Raw genomic sequence first — 21,260 nt, 5'->3', positions numbered from 1 at the left:
GTTGCTAGCAATTAGATGCCATAATGATTTTTCAATTTTTCAGATTTTTTGCAAGGATGATCTATGAATGAAGACTTAAAATAGACGGTTTAGATTGTTGAAAAAAAATTTGTAGGGTACTCTAAATGGTGTATTTGAGGAATCCCTCAATGAAGGGTGTCCCTCAAATAATAATTGTTCTTTAAACTGATTCTTATGCTTTCATCTAAGGTCAATTGAAAAGCCTTTATCTAGATTAATGTAATCCAGCTTATCTACAACTAATTTCTAAAATGCATCAATTAATTATTACATGAATAGTTTGGGGTTTGGGTTTAAAAAAAAAAAGAAAAAAGAAAAAAGAAAAACAAAGAATGTCATCACAGTGGGCCCGCCTATTTTCGGATTGGCTGGTTCAGGTGCGGTGCCAAGTACCAAGTTCTAGCTCTCTTTCTCTATCCAGAGTTTTGATGTAAAATCATAAATAATAATTCCAAGAAGATGGAAAGAAGAGAGGACCAAAAACTACTTGGCAGTGATTGGTTTGTCCATGTCATCACGACAAGTAGGCAATTTAATTCCCTCTATTCCTCCTAAAACTCTCTCGTCATCCAAACTTAAGGCTCGTTTGTGATTGTTTTATAAGAAACACTTATGTTCATAAGCCTTTTTATTAAAAGCCACATTGAAATTTGTAAGGGATTTTTGTAGACATGTCACTTGAACTTATACTTCAGTTTCAGTTTGTCACCTTAAAGAAAAATTTAAGAAAAATGTCACCTTAATTTTTCAAAATCCATTATTTATCATATGACTTTTAACACCATATAATTTTCCATCTATTTTAAGAGTATTTTAGTCTTTTTCATTTTCAAAGGTATTTTAGAAATGGAAAAATCATTTGGGGGGGGGGGTGGGGGGGGGGTGTTCATGTACGATGTGTTTTGGGGGCGAGTGGGGTTGAGGTGGGGGAGAAAGGGTGAGAGAGGTCTCTTTTTTTTTTTTTTTTTTTTCTTTCTTGAAAATGGAAAGACTAAAATACCCTTAAAATGGACGGAAAATTGAATGGCGTTAAAGTTAGATGACAAATCATTGATTTTGAAAAATTAAGGTGACATTTCTCTTAAATTTTTCTGACAAATTGAAACTGATGTATAAATTCAGGTGACATTTCGACAATTATCCATATTTTTAAAATATTTCATGAAAAAACACTTCGAATTAAAAGTGCTCTAGAGAGAAAGAAAAAAAAAGGTTTTAGAATTAAAAGTGCTCTAGAGAAAGAAAAAAAAACGTTTATAAGACCAAAAACACTTTTACATTTTTGTACAAACGCTCTTGATTGTCAAAAGCCATCTCACAATCAGCCTCAAATAAGCTGTTAATATCAGGAGAGTGAACCCAAATATAGAATTATGCTATTCAAACCCTCATAAGTTCAATTTTTATACGGAATATCTAGTTGACTTAACCCCCCCCTTTGTTTTCCCCTCTTATTAATTTTTTATTATATATACCCCCTCCCACTTGCCATCTTTGTTTGAGCATTGGGATCTCTCAGAACAAAACCTTTTCCCTGCCCCTCAATCCCAATTGTCTTCTCTCTCTCTCTCTCTCTCTCTCTCTCTCTCACACACACAGACAGAAAAAATGAGCAACATAAGCATGGTGGAGGCAAAGTTGCCACCTGGGTTCAGGTTCCATCCAAGAGATGAGGAGCTTGTGTGCGACTATTTGCTGAAAAAGGTGACTCAGACTGACTCAACCCTTATGATTGAAGTTGACCTCAACAAGTGCGAGCCTTGGGACATTCCTGGTGAGTTGTTTTTCAGTTTCACCTGGATATTTATTTCTCTTCATCATTTCTTCTCTGCATGAAGTTATATACAACATAACACAGTGATGCTTAATTTCAATTGCCATTTTTAAAAGCCTTCCCAGCTATATTTGCATTAATCCAATATCCATATATGTATTAATTATTATTGTTAACCTTCTAATTATGTATCTTTCAAAGACTTTATTATTTGGTTTTCTGCTCTTTTTCTTTGTTTGTTTGTTTTTTTTTGTTTCAAATGGTTTTTTGTTGAAAATATCTATGTGATTATATAGTTATTGGTGAAAACTCAAATCTAGCCTTTGTTCTGTGGCTGTGATGTTCCTGTGGATGAGGTGATAGCAACCGGACTGGCTATAATTTACACACCATTATTAGGCATTAAAATAGTGTTCTTGCTAGCTGCCTCGCTCCATTTTCGTAATTGAAAACAAAAAAAATTAACAAATCCGACATCGGTTTAATCAGTAGAATGGTTGAAAATTTTGCATAATATGACATAAATTAAGACAGTCATGGCCTCTATCAATATAGTGGATAATAGAGTGGACCAGTTATATCATGTGACATATTGAAAAGTGATGCTGATATATTATCATGTTCTCACAATTATTGCACACAAACTTTAATTGCTCACATTTTCATCAGAAAATAAAATGGGCAACTTGTTGATGCCTTACCTTGACAATGTTCTCCCAATAAGTAAAATAATATGCAACTTGTTTGATGCTAATTGAACTGCTTTTAATTAATCTTACTTGGAACAATTCCAAATTACTAATTAGTAATGAGCTAGGTTTTGTAGAGCTGACTTCTACCGGTCACGAACCATTAATGAATATTGTTAATCTACCGAACTTTAGCTAGTGTGAATCATCCATGTTTAATGGATGTAAGGTCCCATTTAAGTAGTTCATACTTATTTACAGCTGTCAATCACTTATGTACCGTACGTGTGACAAATATTTTTAGTTCAATCAATATTTATATATATCTTTGAGGTTGGGAGAGCAAGCTACACAATAAGCCGCATTGAACCCTCTGGAAGCCCCTAAATATCCATACGCAAATTCATTCCCCCATGGTCCTATCTTTACTTAGTTTGTCCAAAAAATACAAATATTTCTCATTCACTGCTTTTTTAAGAAATGGACATTCTTGGTATTTTCTCAACCAAAAGCTGTGATAGTGATCGTGATAACAAAGCAAGCCCCCAAAGTCTAGTTCCCATCCCATTGCAGCCATACGCGTGTATACAATCGGGTTGGAAAGAATTAATCTTTCACATTCAATCCTCACCCAAACCATTCAAAGGCCCCTATGGCTTGTCGCCATCATCCTCTAATCATATCTCCTTTGAATTTTCAAATCTTCTTCTTTCAAACTTTTATGTTAATTATCCTCTCAGCTAAGCTAACAGTTACCCAATAGAAGTTTGCTTACTAACAGTTATCAGCACACAACTATCTCTTTGGAGCTTTGTATGCATCGATAACTAACAATCGCTCATTTGCGTAATAGCGACACTCTCGTTGAAATTTATTCGAGAATAATATTACAATTCCATATATATTCATAAAATAAAAGGGGAATATTGCAGTTATTCCATGTATTATTCATGATCATGCCATGACACAATTTAAATCAAAGAAATCTTTTGTGAATTACTAAAAGAATAAAGAGAAACCCTTTTGTGACTTGGGCAATTGGCAGTTCATTATGTTTAATAATTTTCTATTGAGACTTGGATATTGACCCCTCAACTGCATAATAGTTGGATATAGTTCAGCTATTTTGGCCATTGATGATGCTGAGTCACCACCAATGCTTTTTTGTCGCCATGTGATGGCCATCAAGAAGTCTTCTCTTGATATCACTGCACACATATAAGTGCATATTTAATACTGAAACAACCAGATTCGATCTCAAAAATTTACTAAGGCAACGAATATGCACACTATACATACATACATACATACATGGCAAGGTGAACTTTGAACTCATTTTGAGCTAAAAGTGCTGCAATCAAACAAGCTTAAACGAGATACAAATTAACAAGCGTACATGCTTACTTGAATACGCGTATGAAAATCCTGGGTGATGTTTAATTTTGCAGAAACTGCATGTGTGGGACGCAAGGAATGGTACTTCTACAGTCAACGTGATCGTAAATATGCAACAGGACTAAGAACAAACCGTGCAACTGCAACAGGGTATTGGAAGGCCACAGGAAAAGACAGGCCAATCCTTCGCAAAGGAAGCCTTGTAGGGATGAGAAAAACCTTGGTCTTCTACCAAGGTAGAGCTCCCAAAGGCAGAAAATCTGACTGGGTCATGCATGAATTTCGGCTTGAAGGTCCCTTTGCTCCGCCTAAAATCTCTTCTCACAAGGTATGGCACATCAAATTTTAACTAGTACTTTTACATGCTTCATTTTCCCGATTATTTTCGTTCTCGATCATATTAGAACGTTACGAAACAATTAATGTGTGAATTAACAGTTGATCGTGGTAATTACTCAACTCTCATATGTAGTCTAAGCATACATAGGTTTTTTTTTTTCTTTTCTATTTTTCAATTCTGCTGAGAATTTTATATGGATTATTGGGTGGCAACTGGCAAGTGGGAACTTAAAAAAGAATTTCCATGATTTATAATGAGATCTTTGACTTTTTTTTTTATTATAAAAAAAAAAAAAAAAGTTTTTCTTGATATATACAGCCAAACCCATATATGTCCCACTTGTCATGACTGATGACTTATATGCAAAATTTTATCTTGGGTAGCTGACCTAAGCAGATACTAATTATTTTCATCAGCTCATTCTAAATTCATTTTTATTTAAAGTCGAAGGGCTAATTATTTATCCTTTTGCCTAATCACATGAATTCAGCTTGTTAATTAGTTTTGTTTTCAATAACAAACTTGGGTTAATTAACAAACATAAATTTCCATTTTTGGCAATGTATATATGTGCAGGAAGATTGGGTTTTATGCAGAGTGTTTTATAAAAACAGAGAAATTGTTGCCAAACCCAGCATGGGAATTAGCTGCTATGATGACACAAGCAATTCTTCTCTGCCTGCATTGATGGATTCTTACATCAGTTTTGATGGCCAGCCTCAGCCTCAGCCTCAGCTTCAGCCTCAGCCTCATCATGAGTATGAGCAAGTGCCCTGCTTCTCCATTTTCTCCCAAAGCCAAACCAGCCCAATTTTCTCACACATTGACATCACTGGTGCCCATTTGGAACCAAACATGCCCACCAAGAACAATAATAATAACCCAGCCACATTTGGGGGGCTGCCAAATGCGACCAGTTTTCTTGACCCTTTTTCATGTGACAAAAAGGTGCTAAAAGCTGTTTTGAGTCAACTTACCAAGATGGAAGAAACTAGTTCTTATCCTACTTCAAATTTGAAAGGCTCATCACCACCAAGCTTAGGCGCAGGAAGTAGCTCAGAAAACTACCTATCTGAAGTTGGTATGCCCAACATTTGGAGCCACTACTGATCTCATTTCATGTAGCGTATTCAAACAAAACCGAAAAGAAAAAAAAACGATATACGATTGTTGTAAATAAATTAAAAGTTAGAAGTACGCTTGTATTTCGTGTTAGTAAGATTTGCATCTGGGTTATTTAAGCACTGCATTTGACTTTCAATTGTAGTTTTTACCATTCATCACAGTTCACGTAGGTAATATTGCCTCCATTGTGGAATTTTAAAGGTTAGATCACAAACCATGCATGGGATGGGAGGCTACTTTTTTATTTTCAAGGGTTAGTTTTTAATAACGATGAAATCGTAAGAGGCTGGTAGCTCAAGTGATTAAGAGCAGTTACATATGTACCCGAGTTCATGTGTTCGAATCCCCCCTCCTCCAATCCAATTGTATATATAAAAAGATTTATGAAATTTGGTAGGTCATTTTGTTCAGTGTTTTGTTTTTAGTGTGTTCATATTCAATTTCATTATGTATATATAAATATGCTTTGTAATCAACATGGTTGTCTTAATTAGTAGGTGGTGATGGTACCTAGTCATTGTTAATTAATTCCAGGTTCCATCTACTCTGTGACAATCTTTTAAGATCGATTATTTATATTTCAATAAACTAAAAATTATAAAAATTATAAATACGATATGAAGTGACACTTGGGACATTTTCCCTCTTCCTTTGGATTTTTCGTTTTTATTTTGAACTTTTGTTTTTTCTTGAAGAAAGATGAATGCCTATTTGGCTAAGCTAGTGTATTTCCAAACATAACACAACAACAAAAGTATATTCGATCATATTTGTAGATTTTGTTACTGTCCTTTTCCTCTATCAAAGGGCAAAAACAAAACACACACAGAGAGAGAGAGAGAGAGAGAGCAAAATCCTTGTGAGCTCAGCACAAGGATTCGCAGACAAAATTTCTTAGGGCAGCAGCATTGGATTCTTCTCCTGAAGAAATTTTTTTGCCTTAACAAGATTGTCAAAAAGTTGACTGATTTGTGCGTAGCTTTGGGGTATTATAATGTAATTAACTTTCAGAAGTTGGAAGTTTAAAGCAGAATTAAGTTCAACTCAAGGGAATTTTTATTAATTAACTTTTTTTTAAGTATAGTCTAAACTACACACGCATAACTATAATGTCATGGGGTTTCGAACATGAAACCTCTGGTCTGCCAGTCAAGACCTTTTTCCAATGTTCTCGATCCCGTTGATTATTAATTAACTATTTTGTACATGCATGATGAACCTATTTCCAAGTCTCTCAAATTATATATGGGAAATAATCAAGAAACAATATGGTGCATTTGGTGGCCATTTCATAAATACATGGAGACTTGGAAGATTGGGGGGTGCATTCAGAAATGGCTTACTCCCAAGTCTCCCATAATTTATGCAACTTTTCTCGCAGTTGAAAAAGAGAGAGATGACGGTTCGATCCCTGCTCTCGTACGGAATCACCACTTTAGCCAACACTTTACCCCTTACGGGCCGACCCGGTGTGAGTGGGGATTAGTCTGGGTTGTGGTTAAGGCTTAAAGGTGCCACCCATAGTTGGGGCCCATCTAGGACCACCTCATGGTTCAGACCAAAAAAAAAAAAAAAAAAAAAGAGATGACAAAAGATGAACAGAAGGGTCCCTGTGTTTTGTCATCCTTCAAAGGGTGGAAAAAAAAGAGAGAGAAGATGACATAATTTTAAAACATATTGAGATCTTGTCAAATCCACCCACTCTTAAAATCTACTGGCTTTCAGAACCAATAGAGTTTTGTGTTCAAACCCACACAAAGGTTAATGATTGAGAAGTTTTTTTTTAAAACTAAGATTAGTGATTGAGAAGTTTTATTTATTTATTTACTTTTTTGAAGTCAGAACTGGTTATATGTATGTAGATATATAAGTTAACAGGAAAATACTACTTGATTTTTATTTATTTTTTGCCAAAAAAATACCATTACATTTCCAAACCAACTCCATATGCATATATATTTCTACATTAAGCGACTAGGTTCTGGTGACCTAAGCAATAATTATTTTATAAAAATTAGCAAAGAAATAATAATACCACACACATGTACCCTTTAAACCGGGGTCCAACTATTAATATTCAATTGGGGCATAATTAATCAAAATAAATGAATTAATTTAAATATAATCAGGATATAAGTCATATCACATTTACAAAATTTTCGCCACCAGGATCTAGCCTAATGGAAAATGGCCTTGGCTTGCAGATCAGAGGTTTTAGTTTCGAACCCTCATGACATCTTAGTTGTGTGTGTGTAAAAAAACCCCTTCCTTCTAATTTAAACTATCACTGGGCCAGTTTGGCATTGCTGTGCTGTGAAAATAATCGTTGTTAGATTTGCTGTGAGAGAAATCAGCTGTAAGAGAAACCAATTTGGCGTTTGGTAAAATTTTTGTTAAAAGTGTTGTTGGTATTAATTTCCGCAAAATCAGAAAATGATTGCTGCATAATCATTAAACCCAACGCCTCTTCGAAACTGATTCATGCATAATCAGAAAATGAAAGCTCTTCATTAGCTGCTTTCCCTTATAGCTTTCTCTCACAGCAATTTTTAACAATAAGTGATTTTCTCACAGTTTACCAAACGGGTTGGGCTTCCCAAATTTTTTTTAAAATCACCTATTACTCCAAATAAGCAATGCCAAACGGGCACTTATAATAAAAAAAATAAAAAAATTTGTATATGCCGGTTATATACAACCCCCTTCTTACAATATGCACATGAATTCTTTATCATATCAGTAAGACTTTCATATGTAGTGTGAGGAAAATGTTATACATACATACTATACTATGGTTTTATTATATATATTTTTATGTTAATGCCCTCATCTTACAAAAAGACATTTATCTCTATATAACCAAAGATAGATTGAGATAAATTGCAATCAATCTCCCTGTTTCTGTCTCCAAATATCCCCATGTTGCAGTTGGGTTCTCTACGTGCTCTTTTCCCCTTTTCTTGAGGTATAAGGCCATCTCTAGAAGTGGATGGCTAAATATAGCTTACCTATAAAATTTAGCCCATTATCTATAGTTTTTTAAGGAATAGTGTTGGCCTATATTTTAATGTCTCCAGCAATGTAGGGCTAAATATAGTCCCCTCAATATTTTATTAGTTTCTAGTATATTCTTTAAATATATTGAATAATTTAATTAAAGTACTACTTTAGACCCTATTTAAAATTGTGGGAAATTATGAAGAATGATGAAAAGAGTAGGTATAGTATGACAAAAAAATAAAAGGAATATTAGACAGAAAGATGAAGAAAAAAAATGAAAAATTAGATAGAAGGATGAAAAAAATGTGGGAAATTATGTAGAAATGAGGTTGGTATTTATAGAATATACTAGCCTCTCCCCACACGCTTTCTCGCTTGCGAGAGGCTTTTTTAAAAAAATATTAAATTTATTTTAGAATTAAAAAATATCATGAGTAGTTGTATTCCACAAAAAGAGGATCCATTATCTGATTTTTCTCTACATTTTAAATTTTTTTTAATATGAAAAGGTGTGAATTTACCATATTATCCTCATTTAATTAATAATTTCAATTCTTAATGTTTACATTAACTAAGGGCATTCTTTGGTATTTTGAATGTTTCACCATTATCTGCATTTTGCTTTATATATAGATATATATTTATAAAATATATATATATATATATATAACGGTTAGCTGACTCAACAGCCAAAGAGATGAGAAAAACAGGTGTCACTTTTTAATTTGCTAGGGATACTGATGTGGAAAGCTTATCCTGGCATCTCCATGTCAGGGAAGTTTTCCTCCAAAGAGACATTGGTCTTTGCCATTGCTTGCTTTTGAAAAAAGAAAATAATATAAAAAGATATAGCCCACCCAAGAATCAGGCCACATTTGGCCCAACATTTGGCCTCTTTGGTTCACTGATTGGGTTTGGCCTAGTGATATGACACATTTAGTAAAGATGGATTTGGGGTGTGAAATGGCTAAATTTGAGGATTTAGCCCACTGTTGAAGATGATGTGAGATGGAAGCCATGCTCTAATCTAATTTTCCTTTATTTCATGTACAGCATATTCTAGGCAATAACTAAAGGGCAGGCTTCTGTTTGAGATGGCCATGCTTTTGCCACAACTAAAAGTTATGATTCAAAATAAGTAGAATTCCAAGCATTCTTTCTTCTTCTATAACATGCAGACCAAGCAGCTTTTATATTTTACATAAATCCAACTATAAAAATAAACCATATAAATAAATGAAAGAGAAGAAGTCCAGCACAATATTACAGGTATCAAATTGAACAATCCATGCCAAAACATTACAATTAAGATTTGCACAGAGTATTTCTTTAATGTTCTTCTTGTTCATCAGGACAGATAGTTGGAGTAGGTTATAGTAATTAACAGCACATACATTACAACAACAGAGGATTAATTAATAATTCTACTGTGACAAAGCACTTGTGTTGTAGACAAGAAGAGCACCCCCTGCAAGAATGCCAACTAGGGTGACAGCCCAGATGGCCAAGCCAGTAGCACCTGCAATTTCCATGCATAGATATTAATTTCACCTCCATAAGTATTAATACATTAACTAATCAAGAAGATAATACAACTGTGCTTTCTGGAATCGTGGAATTTTCCACTGGATTAAACCCCGTTGACCTGAATTGCGGAATTAAAACAAAAATTCTTATAAAGTTGAAGTTGCTTACCCCCAGCATAAACATCACCACTTGGTGACCAGTCATTTTTGTCGTAGATGGGACTGCATATCAATCATCAGAAATTAATTCAACAATTGATTGTGGTAAGTTGAAGCTTTATCCACTTAAAGGGTTAGAGGGGATCACCCAACTAACAGGATAGTCATTCTCAAAACCATAGTCTAGTAGTATTATGGAGGTTTCAAAAACATGATATATGTGATTATACAAAATTAATGGTGTCAGTGAGTTAAAATAATCATGAACATTTTGAACCTTTAAATTTGAAATAAACGACTCATATTAAAAACTAAGTAGTACCAAGAGAAGTAGGAAATCCAAATCCACAACACAAATTGAATGAATGAAGGTTGAGAGTTGTACCTGTAGCCATCAACATTAGCACCATACTTGTCTACAAACTGGTAGACACCCTTACCCTGAACCAAAGTTTAAAGGTCAAAAAATTACAAGCAGATCGAGTGGATGTGCCAGAAAAAAAAACGAAGCATGTAAGTTATAGTTGTCATAGGATTAATCTGTCTAGAGTGCTGCTCTGAAACTAAAAGAAGATCAAGGAAAGGATGAAAAGCATGTGAAAGAATTCTGGTCACTAAGCCTCTCCTACAAGAACACTGCTTGGTTCCTTCCTCCTTACGAACAAATCACAGAACGCATGCAAAAATAACTCATTAGAATTTCAAAAGAAGAATTCAAGCACGCGTTTCAGACTGTGATTTTCCCCCTACAAATAACCCATAGTAGCCAAGTACATAAACTGATGCAAGACTTGCACTAGCACAACCTGGTTATTTATATACAGAAATCGTAACAAATTAAGAGTAATAAAGACCAATTAATTACCTTAGGCTTCCTCCCGGAGGCATCTGTCCCATCCCTCAAGTTCATGCCACCACCGGTTCCTGCAGCACATTTTTATTTTATTTATCATATCAAAACCATGTACATATAGTTTTAACATCTGTTCGTCCATGAGACTTGAATTCAGAATTTTTTCCGACAAAATAGTATTATCAAATTCACATGCATGGAAATAAATTAATTTTAGGCAGAAGGGCGAGTATGCATATGCACCATAGGGTGTGTCAGTTTTGATCTTCTTGCCACCACTGGCTTGAACCTTGAATGAAGAAGAAGTCCTGGCAAGAGAGGGAAGGCCTCTCACTGCTGACTTCTCAACAGTGAAAGGAGATGGTTTTAGACTCACTGAAGCCATAACTGAGGCTGCCATTTTTACTCTCTCTGTCTTCTCAGGCTCTGAGCTTTTAGCTTTCTCTGCAACTTTGTTGATTGGCTATCGTGTGGTTTGTGGCATCCAAGTCCCCTGATAATAATAACACTAACCATGGAAAAGTGATTGCTGGGCTGACACGTGGCTGTGGTTCTGTGGCTGGTTCTGGATATGATGTTACAAACATTATCAAAATGGGAAATTTCTTTTGCTCTCAATTCTCTTGGAGACTGGCAAGTGGCAACCCAATCTTAAATCTGACACGTGGACGAAGGCCAAATGGAGAAGAGATTAATGGGTTAAGAGATTGAACCTGGACACCATCTTAAACTCTTTCCATTGTTTTGTGTTTTTGCTTCTGTAACATCATTAAAAAATGTATACCATTTTGTTTCTTTAATATTACACTAAGCAGAAATTCTCCCTGCAGGAGGTCCAGTTTTTAATTAAAAATCGGATTATTAATATGCACATCAACATTTTATCGATGTTGACAAAAATGTATCGATAACATGTTGGTATATTTTGTTAGCAACAATAATATCGAAGCTGACAATTACCTTACGTTCAGCTCAAACATTAGATTAATAAAGAAAAAACAGGAAGGGATGGTTAAAGCTCAGATGAGCGAGACATTGATTCATTATTGCTACAAGAACTTGAAATGTTCTGGAATTTGCTTATAAATTCAAGATTATTTTCCTAGTAGAGTCAAGCCATGTTACACATTTCAGTAGTAAATACCAAATCCAGAGGAAAACAAACTCATAAGGCATAACACTAGGAATATCATAAGCAGCTGAGGACATCTGTAAGTTTTGAAGCTGCAGCTATGCCACTAACTATAGCACCTTCAACATCTGGACTAACACAGAAATCACCACAGATAGCAAGCCTCTTGTTCTTATCCCAAAGACATTTCTCCTCTCTGGCTATGCTTGTAGCTGGAAAAGCAGCTCCCCTGTCAACAAAATCCAAAGGCATCGCATAGCTTTAATTCATTGCAGAGTATCAAGGATGAATTCAATACTCTTTTCTTTTTTTATAGACTATGATTTTGAGATTACACCTTCCCACAATTACTTCAGATCCGCAACTACCAAGTTTTTTCAAAATTTTAGTGGACTTTTTACTAATACAAGAGGAAATAATAATAACTATACATACTACACCTTCTATTGACAAATTGATGAAAAACCTTTTTTGAACCTATAACATTTCATTTCACAGCTATTTTTAGGCTTGGAAAACATTCAAAGGTATACGTTCTGTGGCTTGGGCTCACACATTGTCCACGGATCATAAGAAGTGAAATTAATGGCTTCAGCATGAAATGAAGGTAATATTTGACATGGATTATCTTTTCTGACCTACTAATCTAAGAGTCTTCCTTATTGAACTGATTGGCCTGAGCTCAAACAGTGCTTTTATGCTGGACAAAAAAGTCCTTTTATTTATGTTTTTCTATCTGATCTGACAACTAGTACTAAAACATTGAGCTACAGAATGTACTGACCATCTATGAGCTTTCTTGAAAAGGGGCTGTGAGATATTAAGTCCCATGCTTTGTAATTCTTGGAAGAGTTCTTCAGCCACTTTTGTCAATGTTGCATTTGAAGGTTTCTGAAGTCCAGTTTGAGCAATTATAGTCTGAGCATACTCCATTGTTGAATGCAAAACCCATCGCTCACTTAAAAAAGAAAGAAAGCAATGGAAGTTAGTTACATGATAAACACAATGAAAACAAAAAATAAAAACAAACTAGGTGGATGGTTATATTCCATGAGTACCTAGAGGTGGAACGGCCAGGCTTGCTGCTGTCACAATGAGCCCAGCTTAGAACTTCAGAATTTTTTATTGAGAAGCCTTTAAAGGGTATCTGAGTCAGAGATAAGGCCCCGGGGTCAGCCCAGGTAAACCTCAAATGGAGTATAAAATGTGTTCAAATTAAAAATGTGACGCAAAAGGTTGTGGGGGATACACTAAGCCCAAACCCAGCATCCCAAGAGAAAAGAAAAGATGATGAACCAAATAGAATTTATGAGTCCAGAAAGTTTTCAGATGACTATATAGCTTTAAGGAATGCGATAATAAATATCTTACTGATGACAGAGGCTCTGCAAATGCTATCATGAGAGCAAAGCATGGGCGGACAGGAATATCATTCAACTTAACCGCCAATTCTGGAACTAAATTTAAATCTGCAGTGCACAGATTGCAAAATGATTAGGATTGCTGAACTTTTTATGCTATTGCTATTCTTTAGCAACAACAAAAGTGGGCATGCTTATGTGTGTATTAATAAAGTGGTCAAGTTCCAAGTAATTGATCAGAAAGTAGGAGGCTTTATTTGATCCAATCACACACTGTAAGCATTCGAAATATTATTCTATGTAATCCTACTCAAGTATCCTTTCCTCCATGGTGTGAGTCCAATTGCTTTTGAGAAGGAAGGAAGTTATGTGTTATAGTGGTACAAATATGTATTTGCTGCTAGATGATGGTTGTAGCATCTACTTAAATTACTAGTCAAGAGGACAAGATCAGCAATATGACCCACCAATAAGACAAAGCATGCATAAAATAAACCATCAAAGATGATAATCTTTACCAAGAGCTGCCCTTAAGAAACAGTTCTTCATCATGAAAAGAAACATAGCTTTTTAAACAGACAAAACACTGCAGGAATTTTTCTACACATGTTTTCAATAAAAAGAACTTGAAGGACTGCATTCATTACCAAGAGGTGGTGGTCTCCCTGTAACACTTGTAAACCTGGGCGAAACAATGTTTTTGTCTGTTGCAACTACTCCCTTAAACTGGCCAAGATTTTGCCCATCTGAACCAATCAATGACCACAAATTCTCATCCTCTAGCCATTCCAATCTCCCAACACTCACTCCAAACTTACTTTCCACTCCTAAGGAAAAATACAGTGCAAAATAAGCAATTTTGCAAGTACATATTTAACCTTGAATGGAAATCATGCCAACAGAAAATTAGTAGAATTAGAATTTAGAACATACCAGGCTCGTGGCACAATGCTCTACATACAGAGTTCATGCCTGGGATACCCACATATCTCTTACTTATTAATCCTTCCTAAATGAAATTGATATTCAGATTGGCTGAAATGACATGTCTGGACTATAAAATGGAGGATACAGCTGGGAACATACATTTAAGAAAGGCTCAGCAGAAGTAACAATAGCAACAACAATAACAATTTCGATTATTATAAGGCCAAGTAACATAAAAGAACATCATAGAGAATAACCCATATCCAAAAAGTCATATTAATGCGGTTTGGACCAACTTAACACAACCATACTTTAAAAAATTAAAAAAAAACTTAACACAACAATACTAGAAAAACAAACCAATTCATCAAACATAGCAACTGATCTAGGGCAAGGAAGGGGGGAATGAGATTAATGAGTTTAGTCAAGTTGAAACATAGATATCACTGTAACCATGAGCCAACCTATTTCACAACCATTATAAAACAATGTTGTTGATTAAAGAGGTACTTGCAAACCTGTTCTAGGTCCACAAATTTGTTGGAAACACGATCAAAACACCCAAATTTCTCTCTCCAGCAAGCAACAAGACCCTTTGCTTCCCATTCACGAACAAGACCCAGAACCTCAGTGTTGTTGGCATTGAAAAATGGAGCACCATGGTCAAACAATAGCTCCTTCCCATCTTCAGCAACTTCTCTATATGAATTGGAAATGGATATCATAACTAAGTTTTTAGTAATTGAAAAGAAAAAGAAACTCATTTTGAACAACTAGTTCCCACATTCAATATATTTGCAAATGAAATTCCAAATAACTTCAAAATCAAAGGCCTTTTTCCTTAAGGAAATGGTAAATGTACTAAGTGGTCATATCAGTTTGTAAATGATCACCTGATATGGCCTTTCTAAATAAGCAATCGTATCAGTTTGAAAACAGTTTCTCTAAAACTCTTTTTTCTCAGGTCATATCAGTTGGTAAAAGGGACGTAAACTGATATGGCATTTCCAAATAAGCAGTCATATCAGTTTGAAACAACTTCTATAAAACTCTCTCTTTTGTTCTTTTTTTCTTTCTGAGAATTTAGTAAAACTCTATGGCTATTTCCCTAATCATAGAGAGAACAAAGTCCAATCACATACATTCAATTTAAAGTTCAAAGTTGTTAATTGGCATCTTGTAGCACCTCAATCTTTTTCTTTTGGACTTCTTACAATCAACAACCCGCGAACTTATTCAGTGTGCCCAAATATTCTCATTAACCAAACAGAGCATAATGAGGAAAACCCATTTCTGATAATCAATTGAACATTTGAATCCTCGCCCCTCAACCAAATCAAAACTTTAAAAATGAAAATGAATGTCAAACAAGAAAAAGTACCTTCTTTGAGACATGCGGCCACCAGGGCCTCTGGCAGACTCGAACAATGTCACAGATACTCCATTTCTGGCAAGATTTGATGCACAGACTGCTCCTGAAACTGTGTTAAATTTAAAGAAAAATGTACTGATCAGATAAGCTTTTGATAAAATAAAACAAAATACAAATTAAGGGAATGCCAAATGGGTTTTGATGCTTTACTTCCACTTCCCACCACAGCAACCTTAGTGCTATTCATAATCAGATGTTCTTTCTTCTTTTGTTGTGCACTTTCCTCACCACCGTCTGCTCAGCGTGTATGAGAAGAGAAAGACAAAGAGATAGTCAGTAAGCATTAGGGTGAATAACCCACATCCCGGCCGAAAAGGTAGTTGGTAGTAGTTAATGGAAAATGTAGGGCCGATTGGGTTGGATTCTGCTGCACCACTGAAGATTCAAACTTGATCTTAAGGCCGCATCTAGGTGGGGAGGACTAAATATAGCCTCTGAATAAATGATTTTTATTAAAAATAGTGTCAGGTACATTTTAGCAGTCTTCAGCAACAGTATAGAGCAAAATCTAATATTTAAATAATTTTTAATATATTATATTAATTTATTATTTAATTTAATTTAACTACTATTTATGAAAAAAACAACTTAAAAATTCATTTAAAAACAACAGCTTAAACATTAATTTAGAAACAACTTAACAATTTAAATAATAATCATCTTCTCCCAGTATTGTAGGATGATAGTTGAATGTACTGGCCATTTTTTCTAATAATGGGAGGAAAGAGTTTTTTTTTAATGGAAAAGGATGAAGGATAGTTTGTAAAAGAATGAAGAGAATGTGAGAAATTATGTCAAATGATGAAATTGAGGAAGAATAATATGTAAAATAATGAAGATGTTGTGAGAAATTATGTAAGAATGAGGTAGGAGTTGTTCCAGACCCTTGATTTGCAACGACTTTTTGATCAATGGTCACAAATGACCTATTTGATACAGGGAAAAAAAACAAAGCAGATGGCCCATCCAATTATTTAGCACGAACTAGTCAAAGGGCCACATGTGGCCTGATTTTTAGGAATTTACCCTTTGTGTGCTCTTCTTATTTTTTTTGTAGCCCTTTGTGTAGCCCACTATTGGAGATGAGTTTTGAGAATTTTGAGCTATAATTGATGATATAGCCCTAATTTGAAGATGGCATAACATGCCCGAAAGAGGTTCGAATTCCCCACCCATTAATAAAAATACATGCCTGAATGAGTAGCCCAGGATTCTACCAATAAAATCATGTGCCATCTTCGAATCTTTTAATAAAAAAATACAAATAACAAATATGAGTTAGGTCAGTTAGTCAAAGCAGTGTGCCGACCCTTTTGTATTTGAGTTCGATCTCTCTCCTTGTACATTAGTGATGTAGAAAAGATGACGGAAGCAATTTTAGAGGAAATGGAGAGATGCGCGCACAAGGGCAAATTGGGCAAAGTACGGATTTAGGGTCCGAGCTTAGAATTGGGCTCATGACCCATCGATTCGAAGAGAACAGTGTCATGAGTAAAACTGATCGCTAAGCTATGATGTATGGGCTTTTTCGGACATCCAAAATTGTTTAGCAGCCCGAAATTCAGTTTTAATAATTTTTTTTTTTTAGTTTTTGGAAACTTTGTTAATTTCTTATTTTAATTACTTGTTTATTTCTAGGGTTTCTAGGAGTATTTAACTAGATTTTACCTGGGGCTAGGGTTTTGTTTTGTTATTCCAATTTATCAATAAACCTTGAGATTTCCTCATATCTTTCTGGTGGATTCCAGAGTTACATGTTTTAGGCTAAGGTTTTGTTGGCGGAACAATAGGATATATGAAATTAAATTATTATAATTCTTAACAAAATTGTAACCATCAAATATATAACAAATTCACATGAAATTAATGTAAATCAACAAACACAAATGTGTAGAAATACTGACAACTTTAGCGAATGAGGCTTGCAAGAATTGCAATGTCCTAAAGACAGATTTCACCCCTGACCTTGTGCTCGCAATTCTATAAGCGTCTATCTCCCAGGATTCAACAATCGATAATCCTAATTGAAGCACTTCAATTTAAGACTTTGACGAACCAATTATATATTTGTACTCTCAAAACACTTAGGAAGGAAACTTGAAGATTGATACTCTAACATAGCATAAGTGGGGAAAAACTCCTTTTTATTAGTGAAGAAGAAGGTAATGGGTTTATATAGAACCCATCAAGTATCCACCAATAGGCGCAACTTTTTTGATAGCAAAAGATGCTTCTATATTTGATAACCGAATTCAACAAAGCAATTGCTTTTGAAAGCTAACAAATAATATCAATTGCATTTGAAACAATGCAATTGTTCGAGCAAAACTGACTCTTGTATTTTTTCACTCAACCATAAATTTAAATATTATAATATTTAATTAATATTATAATTATTTAATTTCCAACAATCCCCCACATGAGTGAAAATTTAAGAAGAAATTTGAGAGTACCGGTGGAAAAGAGATAGATCTAAAGATGTGTCTTTTGGACTTGAACCTATCATAGTGAATACCTATCAAATTTCCTTGGTGACGCAGTGGATATAATGAACTTGAACTGTTCACCGCAGTAGTAAATCGAGACAATAGGAATCACACATCTCCAATCCTAATATATTATGGTTCATGCGGTTGTGTTCATTTTGGTCCTGAACAATTCCCAGATTCATGAGAGCTTTAGAGAACTTAGCCATCTCGTTCTCATAAAAGCGACCCCACTTCTACTCTCACATAGGTGACACACTGATTAAGAATAGTCTGCTCTATTCCTCTTATTTATAAGATATCAGTATCATTAAACATCAGTACCCTTTATACTTCTGCAGACAACACACTTCTTCCATCATAGGAATGAGGTATAGTGTGTTAACTTCTTTGAATCATGCCCAACCAGTTTGCCTATTGAATCTAGACCATGGGATCTCCAAAAAACTAGATTAGGTTTTCGCCCGGCCGATTCATTCAGAGCACCTCCACCCCAAAGGGCAAGGGCAAGGCAAAGGAAAGGCAAGGTTTGTCACTATTCATGTGAATAGTGGCAACCATTGCCTTTTTTGTTTCCACCCCAAAAGGCAAGGGCAAGGGAAATTACTATTCACTTGAATTTATTTTCTATTTTTTTAATACTTAAACCATTAATTTTGGTGTGGGAAGTGAAGAATATGACTAGGTATTTATTTATTTATTTTTAAATCTAAAATTTTGGGTATTTTTAATTATTTTTTCTTCTTTTTTTTGGTTGCTGACGTCAGCAAACCCAGGCAAGATTTGCCTTTGGGCCTACTCATGCTTGTAGAGCCCACAAGCTGCCCAGTCTTCTGTTGCACGCTGGAGACCAAGCCCTGACACTAGGCCCCCTCCTGCCCAGGCAAAATAGGAGCGCTGGAGGTGCTCTCAATATGTTGGCTTTAACTTCATTCCCCTCGATGCTCAACTCACTCTCTAGTCCAACCTTTTAAATTTTGAATCCACTAGGTTGACTATGAATTGATGGTGTGCACATTCCATCTTATGAAATTATATTCATTTGAGAGTAGTTGTTTTCAAAAAGTCCTCCATACGTTTAGTTGGGACTTACTAAGTAATTTACCAACTCTTCAATAGACTTCCTCCACATTCAAGGTATTTGTAGGGTTGTTAACCTTTCTATACCTTAATATAAAAGTTACTAAACTCTTTCATTGAGCAAATTACTTTTTCATTCTTAAACAAATATAAGATTACGAAGATAGTTAAGCCACCCCCACAATTCTCTTACAATTGTGGTTGCTATTAAACTATCAATCATTTTTCACACCTTAAGAACTTTGCAAATTATGTCTAATGCAATTTTGCAATAAACCCCACATTTTCGGGTTCTCGTCATTTCCATTTAATGAATATTTTTTTTTTTTTTGGGGTCAAAGTGGACTTTCATTCATAAGTAAGGATTACAAATAAAGCCCAACATAGCAAACATCAAAAGGCCCAAAACAAATAAAACCCTAGCAACTAAAACACAACGACAGAGAGCAGCCGCCATGATCATCCCTGCAACAGGAGAAGCAGCAAGCAGACAACAACCAACCAGGGCCAAAACAAAACAACAAACTTCCATCCCAACACAACAAACAACAACCCCAAAAAGCCTTAAAATTGAAAAAACGTAAAACCAAGAAAACCCCAATAGCGAACTCCACTGCGACACACTTCGCTCCCATCGAACCCAAACTCGCATAAAAGTGGACTTTCATTTAATGATTGTTATGGCTCCCTTCATACAAATACATTGTAGTTTGAAGCCTCACAATTAGAAACTTAATTCTACAAAATAGGCCTTTGCCCCCACATTTCAGTTGTTGTATTTGTAAGACTGAGAAATATACCATGTTTCTGGTCATTTCAACACTACTTCGCGGAAGTATTAGTCAATAGTGTTTGTCAAATATAGACAACACAATGACTTGCTTTCCCTTCTTCAGAAAACTTTGCAAAACCAAATTTCTGTAATATTTCTATAGGTAATCCAATATGCCAATTGCATATCTCAATATCAACCCAAAGGCTCATACACGTTTATATATGAACATATCTCTTCTAATTTTGAAATAATCAAATTGGTAAACTTCTGTAATTCAACAGCCCATCTCTTTTTTCTAGAAAATGAATTTTCCAGAAAATTACAACCTTACTAGTCTGCTAGACAGACTCCTCAACCAATGAGCAATTTCCAAGTTGTAGGTTATAATAGGCACAAACAATGTCCATCTCATAATCCAACTTGTTTTTCCTCCACCTGGTATCCATGAATTCAAAATCCATGAACCAAAACAGATACAATACAGATATCATATACATCACATCAGTTTTTCCAGATTTCAAATCTAATAAGCATATCAATTTGAAATCACTGAAATATTATTGTCTTTTTGTAGTAGTTAGCATATGCAACGGTTTGCATCTTTCCACCATGACCTTATTTTCCAGATCCAGACACAAACTTTCCAGTAAGGCCAATCGAAGTTTCTTTTCGATAAACTTTACATACATAGCCATTCCGTTGCATGCATCTATACACCAAGTAACTGTTTTTGCATTAAAACCAGTTAACATCATGCCTGTCTTTAGATTGTTGGCGGAACAATAGGATATATGAAATTAAATTATGATAATTTGTAACAAAATTGTAACCATCAAATATATAACAAATTCACATGAAATTAATGTAAATCAACAAACACAAATGTGTAGAAATATTGACAACTTTAGCGATTGACGCTTGCAAGAATTGCAATGTCCTAAAGATAGATTTCGCCCCTGACTTTGTGCTCGCAGTTCTATAAGCGTCTATCTCCCAGGATTCAACAATCGATAATCCTAAATTGAAGTACTTCAATTTAAGACTTTGACGAACCAATTATATATTTGTACTATCAAGACACTTAGGAAGGAAACTAGAAGATTGATACTCTAACATAGCATGATTTGGGAAAAACTCCTTTTTATTAGTGAAGAAGAAGGTAATGGGTTTATATAGAACCCATCA

The 21,260-nt window shown here is 34.9% G+C and overlaps 3 protein-coding genes across 3 annotated transcripts; 1 reads left to right on the top strand and 2 right to left on the bottom strand.

Annotated features, from left to right (window-relative positions):
- The first annotated feature begins 1,477 nt into the window (after window positions 1-1,477).
- NAC1 (NAC domain containing protein 1) lies at window positions 1,478-5,466 on the top strand. The gene is made up of 3 exons (XM_088252779.1): window positions 1,478-1,795; window positions 3,933-4,207; window positions 4,796-5,466. The coding sequence occupies exons 1-3, from the start codon at window positions 1,630-1,632 to the stop codon at window positions 5,327-5,329; spliced, it is 975 nt and encodes a 324-aa protein (XP_088108905.1). The 5' UTR covers window positions 1,478-1,629; the 3' UTR covers window positions 5,330-5,466.
- Window positions 5,467-9,556: 4,090 nt separating this feature from the next.
- On the bottom strand, window positions 9,557-11,366 carry PSBR (photosystem II subunit R). The gene is made up of 5 exons (XM_021976816.2): window positions 11,126-11,366; window positions 10,895-10,953; window positions 10,415-10,470; window positions 10,040-10,092; window positions 9,557-9,863 (listed from the first exon to the last, which is right to left on the bottom strand). Exons 1-5 carry the CDS (start codon window positions 11,280-11,282, stop codon window positions 9,769-9,771), a joined length of 420 nt encoding a protein of 139 aa, XP_021832508.1. The 5' UTR covers window positions 11,283-11,366; the 3' UTR covers window positions 9,557-9,768.
- Window positions 11,367-11,891: 525 nt separating this feature from the next.
- Window positions 11,892-16,179, bottom strand: LOC110772386 (FAD/NAD(P)-binding oxidoreductase family protein). Its single transcript, XM_021976824.2, has 9 exons — window positions 15,885-16,179; window positions 15,684-15,783; window positions 14,821-15,001; window positions 14,309-14,384; window positions 14,023-14,202; window positions 13,386-13,483; window positions 13,073-13,161; window positions 12,799-12,972; window positions 11,892-12,243 (listed from the first exon to the last, which is right to left on the bottom strand). Exons 1-9 carry the CDS (start codon window positions 15,919-15,921, stop codon window positions 12,072-12,074), a joined length of 1,107 nt encoding a protein of 368 aa, XP_021832516.1. The 5' UTR covers window positions 15,922-16,179; the 3' UTR covers window positions 11,892-12,071.
- Window positions 16,180-21,260: the final 5,081 nt, after the last annotated feature.

The sequence above is a fragment of the Prunus avium genome, chromosome 4 (assembly GCF_965620075.1).
Source record: "Prunus avium chromosome 4, drPruAviu1.hap1.1, whole genome shotgun sequence".
NCBI lineage: Eukaryota > Viridiplantae > Streptophyta > Magnoliopsida > Rosales > Rosaceae > Prunus > Prunus avium.
The sequence above is the reverse complement of the archived record's forward strand: the minus strand, read 5'-3'. Positions and strand labels throughout refer to the sequence as shown.

Coding starts and splice junctions, on each gene's coding strand:
- PSBR (XM_021976816.2), bottom strand. CDS start 11,282: ATGGCAGCCTCAGTTATGGCTTCAGTGAGTCTAAAACCATCTCCTTTC. Junction 10,093..10,414: donor GCTAATGTTGATGGCTACAG/GTACAACTCTCA, acceptor ATTGATATGCAG/TCCCATCTACGACAAAAATG. Junction 9,864..10,039: donor TGGTGATGTTTATGCTGGGG/GTAAGCAACTTC, acceptor TGGAAATTGCAG/GTGCTACTGGCTTGGCCATC.
- LOC110772386 (XM_021976824.2), bottom strand. CDS start 15,921: ATGAATAGCACTAAGGTTGCTGTGGTGGGAAGTGGAA. Junction 14,385..14,820: donor AATTTGTGGACCTAGAACAG/GTTTGCAAGTAC, acceptor AATTTCATTTAG/GAAGGATTAATAAGTAAGAG. Junction 14,203..14,308: donor AGCATTGTGCCACGAGCCTG/GTATGTTCTAAA, acceptor ATTTTTCCTTAG/GAGTGGAAAGTAAGTTTGGA.
- NAC1 (XM_088252779.1), top strand. CDS start 1,630: ATGAGCAACATAAGCATGGTGGAGGCAAAGTTGCCACCTGGGTTCAGG. Junction 1,796..3,932: donor CGAGCCTTGGGACATTCCTG/GTGAGTTGTTTT, acceptor TTAATTTTGCAG/AAACTGCATGTGTGGGACGC. Junction 4,208..4,795: donor CTAAAATCTCTTCTCACAAG/GTATGGCACATC, acceptor ATATATGTGCAG/GAAGATTGGGTTTTATGCAG.